At 42.7% G+C, this 12,760-nt stretch overlaps 1 protein-coding gene across 2 annotated transcripts in view; it reads left to right on the top strand.

The window, feature by feature from the left end:
• The window catches only part of epha8 (eph receptor A8), a 263,478-nt gene that overhangs the window by 11,445 nt on the left and 239,273 nt on the right, over window positions 1-12,760 (top strand). For both annotated transcript variants that reach the window (XM_055659451.1, XM_055659450.1), the window contains exon 2: window positions 3,526-3,590. In XM_055659451.1, coding sequence (XP_055515426.1) covers window positions 3,526-3,590 — 65 coding nt within the window. The remainder of the gene's footprint in view (window positions 1-3,525; window positions 3,591-12,760) is intronic.

The following is a 12,760-nucleotide window of genomic DNA, read 5'->3' as shown; positions in this document are numbered from 1 at the left end:
GTATTAGGACACTGGTAAGGGACACCAGAACAACTGCAGCAGGAAAAGGAAATTGTGGGTTTTCACTATTTACTGAATGAGAGACATTAGAAAGTGGAGAACAGCACACCACAGCAAATAAGGAAAGGGGGTTGACACAAGTAAATAAAGTGTTGGGTCATTGGAAAACTTGAAATCGTGGGCATCGATATCATAGAATTTGGGGAACTAATAATTGAGGGATTTGGTCCATCAGGAAATGAGCCAAGGAGGGTGCATTTTTAAAGTTAATGGGAAAATTGTGACAGTTAGGAAATGGGAACACTGGAACATGATGATTTGAAGTACTTATGAACTGAGAATTAGTGGGATCCATAGAAAGGGAGTTGGGAGTATAGATCAATATGGAATTGGGGACATGAGTAAAAGGGGCAATATTGGCAATAGTAACTAGGGAAGCCAGGACACCAGTAATCAAGGGCAGTAAGGAAAGACGATTTAAAGGCAATTACAATGGCAAATCCAAGGTCACCAGGGCATGGGGGAAATAGGGGCACATGTAAATTATGTATCTATAGTCCCATTACAATGGCAGTAAGCAATTGTTAATTGGGAGTTAGGAACATCAGAAAATGGGCATTTATAAATGTGGAAATAATTATTATATTAAATGAGATCCTGGAGACCTGTGAGTAAGGAATTTAGGTCCTCAGGAAATGAACAATCCAGGGCATTAAGGAACCTTTACACCAGCAAGTGAGGAAAAGCAAGGCACCAGTAAATGAGGTGCCGGTACTGGAGGAACTTGGGGTCATAAATAATTAGACACCAGAGAGATCTTGGTTATTTGAAAATGAGGAAATGGGATTAACATAAATTGGAGGTAATTGTAGAAGCACAATTTGGGGCACCGGTAAATGGTGAAACGGAACACTTGAAGTGAAAAATAGTTCTAGGAGAGCGGTATATGGGGAATTAATCGTGCCAGTGTTTGGGAAATGAGCAATGACAGTGAAATAGGAATCAGCGGCTTCAGTCATGATAGACTTGTGAACCCAGTAGTTTGAGATTTAGTCACATTGTAAATCTGGAATTAGGAGCCAGTAATTTGAGAATCACATCGGCAGACTGTGCATGGGACTGCGTAAATCAGGTGGATAGATGCCACATGCTGGAGTAACTCAACGGGTCAAGTGGCATCTCTGGAGGAAGAGGATAGGTGATGTTTTACATTGGGCCCCTTTTTTCAGACTTGATTAAAAAGTCCTGACCCAAAATGTCACAGATCCTTTTCCTCCAGAGATGCTGTATTACTCCAGCACTTTGTGTCTATCTTTGGTATAAACCAGCATCTGCAGTTCTTTGTTTCTATAATTTAGCTGGATGTTCAACAGGTGGGTTGTATATTATCCCGGTCTTGCAACGACCAGTGTGGCCATCAGGTCATGTGTGTATTGTCACCACTTCTGGTTTGCTGCATTTGTTAACATTGTGTGGCCTGAATTTCCTGACAGGATCGGAGGCTAAGAATTTTCTATAGAATTTAAAGAGAAAAGTAATTATTTTATATCTTTATCTTTTTAATCACGTTATGGTATTTTCCGTGTTATTGTTTACACTGCTGTTTTCATGTCTGGCCTTCAATGAGCTGTGACAATTCTTAATATTACAAGAGGTACTTCAGACTGAAGAACAGGTCACCTATTCCTTCTCTCCAGAGATGCTGCTTGTCCTGCTGAATTTTGTGTCTATCATCAGTGTAAACCAGCATCTACTTTTCTTTCTTACACCTTCCTATAGTCTGTCTTCTACAGTATTCTTGCAGTAACCTTAAAAAGCATCTTGTTAGGTTGTACCAAAACTTCCCTGCTCTTATTCTCTGCCCCAGCTAATGAAGTCAGGTATCCTCTGCGCTTTCTGTGTCCTGACCTACATTTTTTTCTTTCGTCAGCAAGACTACGGATGTTTTATCAGGTCATATATTTTGTTACTGTTGGAGGGTGTTCATACTTGTTGCAAAAGTGTCTCCACAACAAAATGTTTCATTGGCTGTTCTTGTTTTTGTTTTTGGACATCCTGAACTTGCAGTAGTAATGGTAGGCCTATCCTCTTCCTTTCCTTTACATAGAAACATAGAAAATAGGTGCAGGAGGAGGCCATTCGGCCCTTCGAGCCAGCATTGCCATTCATTGTGATCATGGCTGATCGTATATACATTGTAATATATTCTTCCACAGCTGCTGCTGTCCATTCCTTTTCCTATTTCCGAACCCAAACACAACTCTTCAAGGTTCATGCTATCTTTCTAGCAACATCAAACTAGATATTATGCGCACCCTGTGGAAAAATAAAATCCTGACCTTTCCACTAAAGCAGCCTAGCAACCCATTCCGCAACCCAGGGCGGCATGGTGGTGCAGTGGCAGTGTTGCTGCCTTGCAGCGCCAGAGACCTGGGTTTGATCCTGACTGCGGGTGTTATCTGTACAGAGTTTGTGCATTTTCCCTGTGACTGTGTGGGTTTTCTCCAGGGCCCCCGGTTTCTTCCCACACTCCAAAGATGTACAGGTTTGTAGGTTAATTGGCTTGTGTAAATTGTCCCAAGGATGCGATACAATAAAACTTTCTTCAACCCCGGAGAAAAATTGGTCTGCCAACAGTCATGACACTCGACCGGGTACTTGAAATTAAAAGTGAAAAAGACAAGCGACTGTTGGCTACCTGCCGTGTGCACAGCATCTTATGTATATGTTAGTGTAGGGGGTGGTCGCTGGTCGGCGTGGACTCAGTGTATCTTTATTGTCTAAACACTTAAGGTCACTTTTCCTGAAGTATCGCCATAGGACACTTTAGTGTTAATAACTAATGCCCCTGTCCCACTTAGGAAACCTGAACGGAAACCTCTGGAGACTTTGCGCCCCACCCAAGGTTTCAGTGCGGTTTCCGGAGGCTTCCGGAGGTTTTTTGTCAGTCTCCCTACCTGCTTCCACTACCTGTAACCTCCGGCAACCTCCAGGAACTGCACGGAAACCTTGGGTGGGGTGCAAAGTCTCCTGAGGTTTCTGTTCAGGTTTCCTAAGTAGGACAGGGGCAGTGTCTAACTATCTAACCCACTTGCAGAGCCAAAAATGTTGCACTAGTTCTCAGCCATTCTCACCAGTTCTCAGCAGTGTACACATGTCCTCGTCTATTGAAATCCCATCATGCTGCTATCGGCCAAGGTTGCAAAGGACGGGGAAATGTACATGCACGATGGAAGTATAATATTAATCAGGCAGATAATTATTTTAAAGGGGCATTGTGAATTTCTAACTTGTTAGAACTTTGTTCTCTTGGCAAAAAGATCATGTTGCATTTTGAGGCAATTTCTTTAATAGAATTAATTTATTATTACTTAATGCCAATCCACAGGCTGGACTGGATCAATTCTTTACTGGTTTTAAATCCTTGCTTACATTGATCGCTTTTGTTCAAAGATGTTTTGCATTGAGGAGTCAAAAGTGTATTTTGTGCAGTAAACATCACAAATATTCCTCCTTCTGTTTCAGTCAATCTGCTGGATACGGCATCAATACAGGGAGATTGGGGGTGGCTGGTGCATCCTCACAATGGGGTAAGTGAAGTTACTCTGCAAAGCCTGCCGACAATTAAATACATTAATCTTATGAGACATGTCAATAGTTCAAGTGATGGAAGTTTGTGTTTACCATTTTTCCTTAAGTTTGAAATGTGAAGAAATGGTGAGACTAGGAGTTTGGTTGTTGAAGGTATGTTAGCATTTTTCTGCTTATAGATGCACAAAAAATAGGTGCAGGAGTAGGCCAATTGGCCCTTCGAGCCAGCACCGCCATTTAACATGATCATGGCTGATCATCCAGAATCAGTACCCTGTTCCTGCTTTATCCCCATTTCCCTTGATTCTGTTAGTCTTAAGAACTATATCCAACTCTCTTGAATACATCCAAGACTGCCCTCCACTGCCTTTATAAAGTATTTCCTTAATTTTTGTCATCACTTCATGGTGTGAAGTAATTTGGTTGAGTAGTATTCTGTCTAATTGCATTTGATACGTTGTGAATCTCTGCATACTAGCAGTAGACAGCATACTGAGGGGAATATGGACCACCAGTGTGGCTTTGAGGAGGAGACACCCCTAAGGCAAAGGTGACTTGGCAGATAGGACGATCGCTTGCTGGGAAGGTCTATTTTTCCAGAATGTTTGGGGAGCAGAGATGTTAGTGCAACTAATGAGGAGCAATATGTCTGGAGGTTAAGAATTCCAAGGCAAGATGGGAATGAGATCACTGCGATCCTGTCAGCTGTTGGGTCCAGAGCTCCATGGTTGAATTGGGACAACTCTACCCAGGGAGAAAGGGCAGGTGTTAGGAAGCCGTAAGGCATTTACTTCTTGAAAATGCAAGTAGTGAATGCACAGACCGATAATCACATCCCAGGACGCTTGCATCTCTTCTGTACGTCACAGCTTCTATGATCCCTGCAGTATACTGTATATGCCTGGTCAGTTTTAGACAGCCTAAATTGCATTACTGCACACTTGTCTAAATTAAGTTCTATATGCCATGGTTTTGCCTTCCCTCCCAAGATGATCATTATTCCCCTGTTCTTGGGAACCAACTTTCACTATTAAAAGCTCTACCATCCTCCATGTTGAGAGCAAACTTACTCGATATTCACATAACAAATAGCAAATATCCCTGTGGTACACCATGTGGTGTCAGACTTCCTGGCAGAGAAACAATCCTCCACCACCTTTCCCTGGTCTTTATCACCAAGCCAATTTTGGATCTAGTTTGCCAAAATGTCTGACATTGCCATGCTGACTACTCCACTCTCAGAATTCTGGGCTCACCATTTATTATAAACGTCCCTGGGCCAAACGCTTGATTGTAGCTGGGCATTCAGTATCCTGCAGCGAGTGTTTGGTCAACAACAGAAGGCTTTTTCAATATCAACAAAGCACAAGCTGGACTACTTGGTTCCAACAATTGCTTGAGCTGAGCATCTTTCAGGCAAAAGCACGCTCAATAATTAACCCGAGTATTCAATTGCTCTGTAACTGAACCTTCTGAATTTTGTAGTCGGCAGGGCAGTACTCTGCATACCGCTAACTTGGACAATTTTACATTATTATCAAGCCAATTAACCTACAAACCTGGAAGTCTTTGGAGTGTGGGAGGAAACCAAAGATCTCAGAGAAAACCCACGGGGAGAACGTACAAAACTCCGTACAGACAGCACCTGTAATCGGAATCGAACCCGGGCCTCTGGCGCTGTATTTTGCTCTAAGGCCGCAACTCTACCACTGTGCCACAGTGACTGATGTCTGAATACCCATAAAGCATTTAGGGCGCTGTGGTTAAGCCGCTGCCTCTTAGTTCCAGAGACCCTGTTTGGATCCTGACCTCGGGTACTGTATGTGTCTTGCGTGTTCTCTCTGTGACCATGGGTGATCAGGTTTCCACCCTCGTCCCAGAGATATGCGGGTTTGTAAATTAATTGTCCTCTGTAAATTGCCCCGAGAGTGTGGAGAGTGGATGAGAAAGTGGGATAACATATAAATAGAATGGCTGGTGTGGACCAAGTTTAGTTTGGAGACACAGTGTGAAATTCTGCCCTTCGGCCCACCAAATCCATGCTGACCAGTGATCACCCAGAAACTAGCACTATCCTAGACACTAGGCACAATTTAAAGGAGCCAATTAACCTACAAACTTGTTGGGCTGAAAGGCCTGTTTCCTTGCTGTTTCTGTAAACTAAACTGAGTATGCATGCATACAGTAGTTCTCCGAGGCTGCTTCGATAGACCCTGAAAATTCATCTACTCTGCCTTGTAAAATAAAAAGGAAAGTAGTTTAAAAAAAAAAAAAAAAAAAAAAAAAATCGTAGTGAGGTGGTTCACTTCAAGTTTACCCCCAAGTTGCACGCCATCTCAGTGTGGAAGTATCTGTCCTTCCCCTTGTTGTCTTCTAGCATCTACCATTTACTATCTACCTCATTGGTGACCCTGCGGCTAGCTTTGATCAGACTTTACTGGCTTGACCTTGCACTAAACATTATTCCCTTATGTATCTATACACTGTAAATGGCTCTATTGTAATCACGTATTGTCTTTCCGCTGACTGGTTAGCACGCAACAAAAGCATTTCCCTTCACCAATTCTGGTACATAATTTTCACTCTCCCAGCAAACATGTGACAATAAACTAAACTGAACTGATAATGGCGAGCTCTCTCACCAGATCACTGAGCCACAGACATTGATCGTTGCCAGTTCATTGTTACTGCTGGGGATTGTGTGCCTCTTCATCTGTGAGAAAGTGAGAGCACTGGTCTTACTATGTGACTGTGTGATGCCTGCCATACTTAAAGCCCTTGTGGTTACATGTGTGCTGTAGATGAGATGTGAATATGAGTAGTGAGGCTCAATAGAGAATGCCTAACAGAATAACTTTCTGAGTTTCATGACATTTCATGGGTGAGGTGGAGATGAGGGGTTCTCCAAGTCATATACAGCCTGACTTGCTAAGTTCTTCCAGCAGTTAGTTAATTGCTCAAAATTCCTGCATCTGCAATTTCTTGAGTCTCCATCTATTCTCTCTCACACGCTCCTTCCAATTTCTCCCCAATTTTCTTGCCCCCATTTACATTCAGGAGAAAATAGACTTGAAGCATAATTGGAGCAAGGAAGCATGAAATATCAGGATTAAGTTTCTCTTCTCAGGCAGTTGAGCAGCAATGAGGGTGACTTGCCTCCACTCCAGTTCCATGGGTTCTGAGGTCAACGCAGGAAGTGTTGGGCAGGTGTGTAGTGTAGGACCCGTTGCCGCACTCCCACCACCTTTGCCAGTTAACCAACCGGCACGTCTTTGGGATCCGGGAGGAAGCCGGAGATCCTGGACGAAACCCATGCGTTGATGAGGAGAACGGGCAAACACCACACAGACTGCACCTACTGTCTGTACTGATCCAGGGCCCCGTACACTATGTGGCAGCAGCACCATGTGTTGCGTCCCCATGACGCAAGCCACTCAAAATGGAGTAGGAGAAACCATGAAAGAACTGCGATCTTTTCATCCCTCTGGTAGCAGAAATGGCCGTTACATTGAGCATGTCCTATCCCACCGATGACACAAACCCTGCATTCCACATTGATCTCAGAATGAACAGAAACAATTCTGCCTCTGCTGCTGAACTGTCCAAGTAGAGAGACACAAAATACTGGAGTAACTCAGCAGGACAGGCAGCATCTCTGGAGAGAAGGAATGGGTGATATTTCGGGTCTGGACCCTTTCAGACCGCTAGTCCAAGTAAAGGGCAGTCCAACACCAATCTGATCCCCGAAGCACATGGATATGCAAAGAATAGAGGGGTGTGAATCATGTCCAAGCAGATGAGATTATTTTATTTTGATGTCAGGTTCAGCACGAACATTGTGGGCCAAAGGGCCCATTCCTGCAATGTACGATTCTATGTTTCTAAGAGGAACCTTGCTCTAGCTTTCATTGTCTTTGAACCTTTTTTTCACCTCAACACAACTCAGAACACAGGGTGGCACAGCGATAGAATTGCTGCCATGCAATACCAGAGACTTTGGTTTGATCGTGACTGCGGGTGCTGTCTGTATGAAGTTCATAGATTTAACCATGTGGGTTTTCGATTTCCTCCCACCTTCCAGTTGTACATTTTGTATGTTAATTTGGTTCTGTAAATTGTCCCTGTTGTGTAGGATAGTTCTAGTGTACGGGGTGATCACTTGGTGTTGGCTTGGTGGGCCAAACAGCCCATTTCCACGCTGGATCTCCGAAGTAAAGTCTCAAGTAAACTCACTATCTGTCCACGCTGTTGCATTGTGTGGAAGCAGTGATACAATCCCTAGGTCTTTATTGTCCAGTCGCACAGTCCTTCTGTCGACAGGGTTGACCTACATCTGTGGGTTCAATAGCTGATTAAAGGGAAGCCTTTACTGCACCAGTTATAAACCAAAATCTCCAGTCTATCTACTAAAAATCTCAAAATTAACAAGATAAAATATTCAGATTGGTATGGGGTAAAGAACGAAGCATCAATTATTCAGGACTCTTGTCCTCTATGTAATGGTGCCACATATTTGGTCATTCACTGCCAACATCACTTTTAGCAATGAAGATCTTTCAATCACACTGACAAATATTAACATGTCAGTTGTCAAAACAGAAAATGCTGGAAGCACTGAGTGGTTCAAGTAGCTGCAGTGCGGAGCGGAGCAGGGTTGATCTTTGGTCAAGGGCTTCTCAGCAGAATTGGAAAATGAGAAATTAAATGGGGAAGGGAGAAGAGAACAGAGGAAATAAAATGTGATATGGTGCAGACCAAAAAATGATCCCTTCGGTAAATGGAATCAAAAGGCAGGTTATTGTCTAAATGAAAATAAGCTGTGATGGCACTGCGCTCAAATTGCTGCCTTACAGAGCCAGAGACCCGGGTTCGATCCTGACTATGGGTGCTTGTCTATACGGAGTTTGTATGTGACCGCATGTCACCACACTCGTGCAGATTTGTAGGTTAATTACCTTCTGTAAATTATAAATTGTCCCTACTGTGTAGGATAGTGCTGGTGTGCAGGGTACACAAAAATGCTGGAGAAACTCAGCGGTTGCAGCAGCATATATGGAGCGAAGGAAATGGGCAACGTTTCAGGCCAAAACCCTTCTTCAGACCTTCTTCGGCCAGAAACGTTGCCTATTTCCTTCGCTCCATAGATGCTGCTGCACCCGCTGAGTTTCTCTAGCATTTTTGTGTACCTTCAATTTTCCAGCATCTGCAGTTCCTTCTTAACCACAGGTGTGCAGGGTGATTGCTGGTTGGCACGGACTCAGTGGGCCCCAGGGCCTGTTTCCACACTGTATCTCGACAGTTTAAAGTCTAAGATTGAAAATACATGAAGTATAGAGAGATTTAGCCGCATTAGAGGCAGTCCAAAGAAGATTCACTTGGTTAATTTCAAGGGCACAGTGGCACAGCTGGTCGAGCTGTTGCCTCACAGTGCCAGAGACCCCGGTTCAATCTTGATGTTGGGTGCAGTCTGTATGGAATTTCCATGCTCTCCATGTGGTTTTCCTCCATGTACTCCGGTTTCCTCCCACATTCCAAAGACATGCGCGTTTGTAGGTTATTTGACCACTGTAAATTGCCCAAAGTGTGTAGAGAGTGGATGTGATTGTTGGATAACAGAACTAGTGTGAATGGGTGATCGATGCACTTGGTTAACTAAAGAGTTTGATTCCATGCTGTCTCTTTCAATCAATTCCTGGGATTCCTATCAACAGAGGCTAAAAGATTGGGGGTCTATTTTTTTTTGAATTTGGAAGAATAAAGGGCCTGTCCCACTATGGTGAGTTTATTAGCGAATTAGGAATGTTTCATGGTCCTGTTGTCTCGCTGAAAATTTGGCATCCTTCGACAAAGTAGAACACCTCTTACGACCTCCTTGGACTATGTAGCGAACCTCTTACAAATTTGTAGAAGACCTCCTTCGACTATGCTGAAGACTAGCTTCGACCAGCTTTGATTTAGTTGTCGATGCTCTCTGGAAAATTGGACACCCAATAGTGGAGAGTGAAGACAACCACCTTCGACTTCAGACGACTACACCGAGAGCAAACTATGACAAGCTATGAGTGGCTACAGCTCGCCTTCGATAACATGCTGACCTACTATGACCTAATTCGACTAAACCTACGAGTAAAAAAGTATACATTTTTTCTATGCCGACTGATTTTTACCACTGAAAACTTTTCAGCCTGCTGAAAATTTTTCCTCGACAAAACTGAGACCGCGAGTAGTAACCACTATGCGGGAACCCCTCTCAACCATGAAAAAGACTTACCAGTGACCACCTATGACCACGTGTTGACCATACTGCGAGCTTATGGCGAGCGCAAGTTCTCCTAAACTCACAGATAAACTCGCCATAGTGGGACAGGCCCTTAAGGCATGAACCTAGTGAACCATAAGATCATGCAGAGACTTGATAGAGCAGATTTTGAGAATTTTCACTGGTGGGAGAGTTTTGATTGAGGAACATAGTGACAGGACAAGAGAGAAGAGGGGGTGGCAATTATTTAACACTGAGTGTGAACTTCTTAAAGTGTTGAATATCTAGAGTTTTCTGTCTCAGAGTTGTGGAGGTTAGATCGTTAGAAATATTTAAAATGGAGTTGGGGGAAAAAATGGCTGCAAGATCAGAGGAATTGGGAGCTGTGGACATCTGGCACAGAGGAGGAACTGGACCTGGTGTAGACCAAATATGCTCCTATTGAATGCCGGGGCAGGCTTGAGAGAACAGTGGGCATACCCCTGCTCTAGTTGTCTTTGTCCTTGTGGAGCCATTGTCACACAGTGTGGAACACTTCAGCCCACACTGACCAACATGTCCCATCTGCACTTGTCCCACTTGCCTGCCTTTGGCACACATCCCTCTGAACCTGTCCTATCCATGTACCTGTCCAATTGCTTCTTAAATGTCAAGATAGTCCCTGCCTCGACTACCTCCTCCAGCAGCTCGTCCCATGCACCCACCACACTCGGTGTGAAAATAATCACTCTAAGAACCGGTAAAAAAAAGAAATGAACGAAATGAAAGAGAAAATTGCTGTGGAGAGAGGGAAAAATAAAGGACTTTTTTTCCTGAAAATCTTAAACTCAGCATTGAGTCTCAGGGGTTGCAACCTTCCCAGAAGGATGATGAGAGTCTCTTCAAGCTCATGTTTGTCTCAGTTATAGTTGGCTAAAAGGTTAGTGGAACACAATGGCTACAGCAACCTCCCGGGTAATGTTATCATGTACCACAATGAGTGCTGCTGGTAATTGATCGGAACGGTGAGTTGAGGTGTTTCAGATCTTTCTTGTTGGAGCCTAAAGCTTAACAGACACAGTTCTGTTTGCCCAAAACCTGTTGTTCTTCTGGTTTAAGAAAACGGCAGCAAGTTAATTCTGCTGACTAGCACGTTCCAGGGTGGTGAAGTGCATGCTGAGAGAAATACTGGTGCATTTTTCTGTTTTTATGTAGTTTTTGAAAATACTTTTTCAGGCTCTTGAACCCAACTAGTTTTCACACCAGAAGTTGAGCTTCACTTTAGCCTCCTGCTACCTTCCCATGACTGATCCCTTAACTTCGATTAATATTTCATGGATATGGATGTACTGTAGGGAATGGATCGCATGCAGGAAGAGGAGAGTTTAACTTGGCATCATGTTAGGCATGGAAATTGTGGGCCGATGGGCTGTTTCTGTACTGTAGTGTTCAATTTTCTATCTTTATCATGCATTTATTTTGGGTTTTCTTACTAGCATCCATGTACCAAAAGAAAATGCATCATATTAAGTGGGGAATTGATGGGTTAGTTAGTAATAATCTTTTTTTCCCTTGGTAGAGGTGTTTAATCATTTGGTTTCAAATGAGTGATAGATCTTCGAGAAGATCAAAGGAGGATTTTCCCCGCTCGAATCAACACAGACTGAAGGGGTGGTGCAGGCAGAGATTCTCACAACACTTATGAAGCATCTAGACATGTACTTGTGCCACCAAGGTCTAGAATATGCTGGACCTAATGTGGAAAATGGGATTAACATAGATGAGCACAATTGTCGGCATGGACATGTTTGGCCGATGGACTTGTTTCATGCTCGACTACATTATGCTTCTGGCAATTGGCTACAAATATCCTAGCAGCATGTTTCATGTTCTTGTTCCTCTCTAGGCAGGGATAGGAAGACTTTGCAATGATTCTCCTATATTGATGACTTCTTCTTATCAAGTGCACACACAAGATTAGATGTTGTTCAGCCAGAGCTGAATACACTTCTCGGCATCTGCATACAATGGTGTCTGTCTTGCTTCTTGTGCGTGGTGGAGGTAAGATTGGTGGAAACAGGGCAGTGACATGAACGCTCTTTCCTTGATCCCTCGTGATGACTGATAGCTGTGTTCTGATTAATAAGTGCAAACGCTCTCTTTATATGATCAAAATTATGAAATCATTAAATTATTATTCCACTTTGTTATTTGTGATAAGGGTCCCAGCCTATTCATCCTGTTATAACCATCCATGTAAATGTCTTATGTATCCTCTGCAGTGTCTCTGCAGCATCACTATAATTTAACCATTGGCATTGTATAAATTGATATCATTGAGATTTTTACATTACTTTTCAGTTCTCTCACTCTAAAACGTTTGTGTGTGTGTGTGTGTGTGGCTTGGTTTTGTACGGCTTTACAGATTTCTGTTTTATTCTCCAAGATCTTTTACACCCTTGACTCCAATCTGGATGTACTTTCTAATTGTTTGCTCTTGTTTCTTTCTTATCAAAATGCAGTGTCTGTCTGCATTGAAAATCAATCATCAAAAATGTCAATTTTGTAAATTTATGAATGTTTTGTAATTTGTTATGGCTCTCTTTATTGACAATCTCACCCAGTTTAATGCCATCGGTAAATTATTAATTGTTTTGTTAATTCCAGAATCTTAATTATTCATAAAAATTGTAAACATTAATAACGACTCAATTCCCAATATATTGAATAACCATTAGTACATGCTCTTCTAATTTCCTGATCTATATACTGACTAGTACTATGATCACTATTAAATGCTCCATAAATTACTCTTTATTGTGTTTTCTGTCTTTTTTAATATTGTTTTTTGACCATAATAGTTCCACTCTATACATTTTCAGGCCAACCTCCCTCGCCCTTGTTGTCTTTATCTCGGATCCTTTTACATTT

Source organism: Leucoraja erinacea, chromosome 30, assembly GCF_028641065.1.
Source record: "Leucoraja erinacea ecotype New England chromosome 30, Leri_hhj_1, whole genome shotgun sequence".
NCBI classification, from domain to species: Eukaryota; Metazoa; Chordata; class Chondrichthyes; order Rajiformes; family Rajidae; genus Leucoraja; species Leucoraja erinaceus.
Note: the sequence above shows the minus strand (reverse complement) of the source record. Positions and strands in the feature narration are given on the sequence as shown.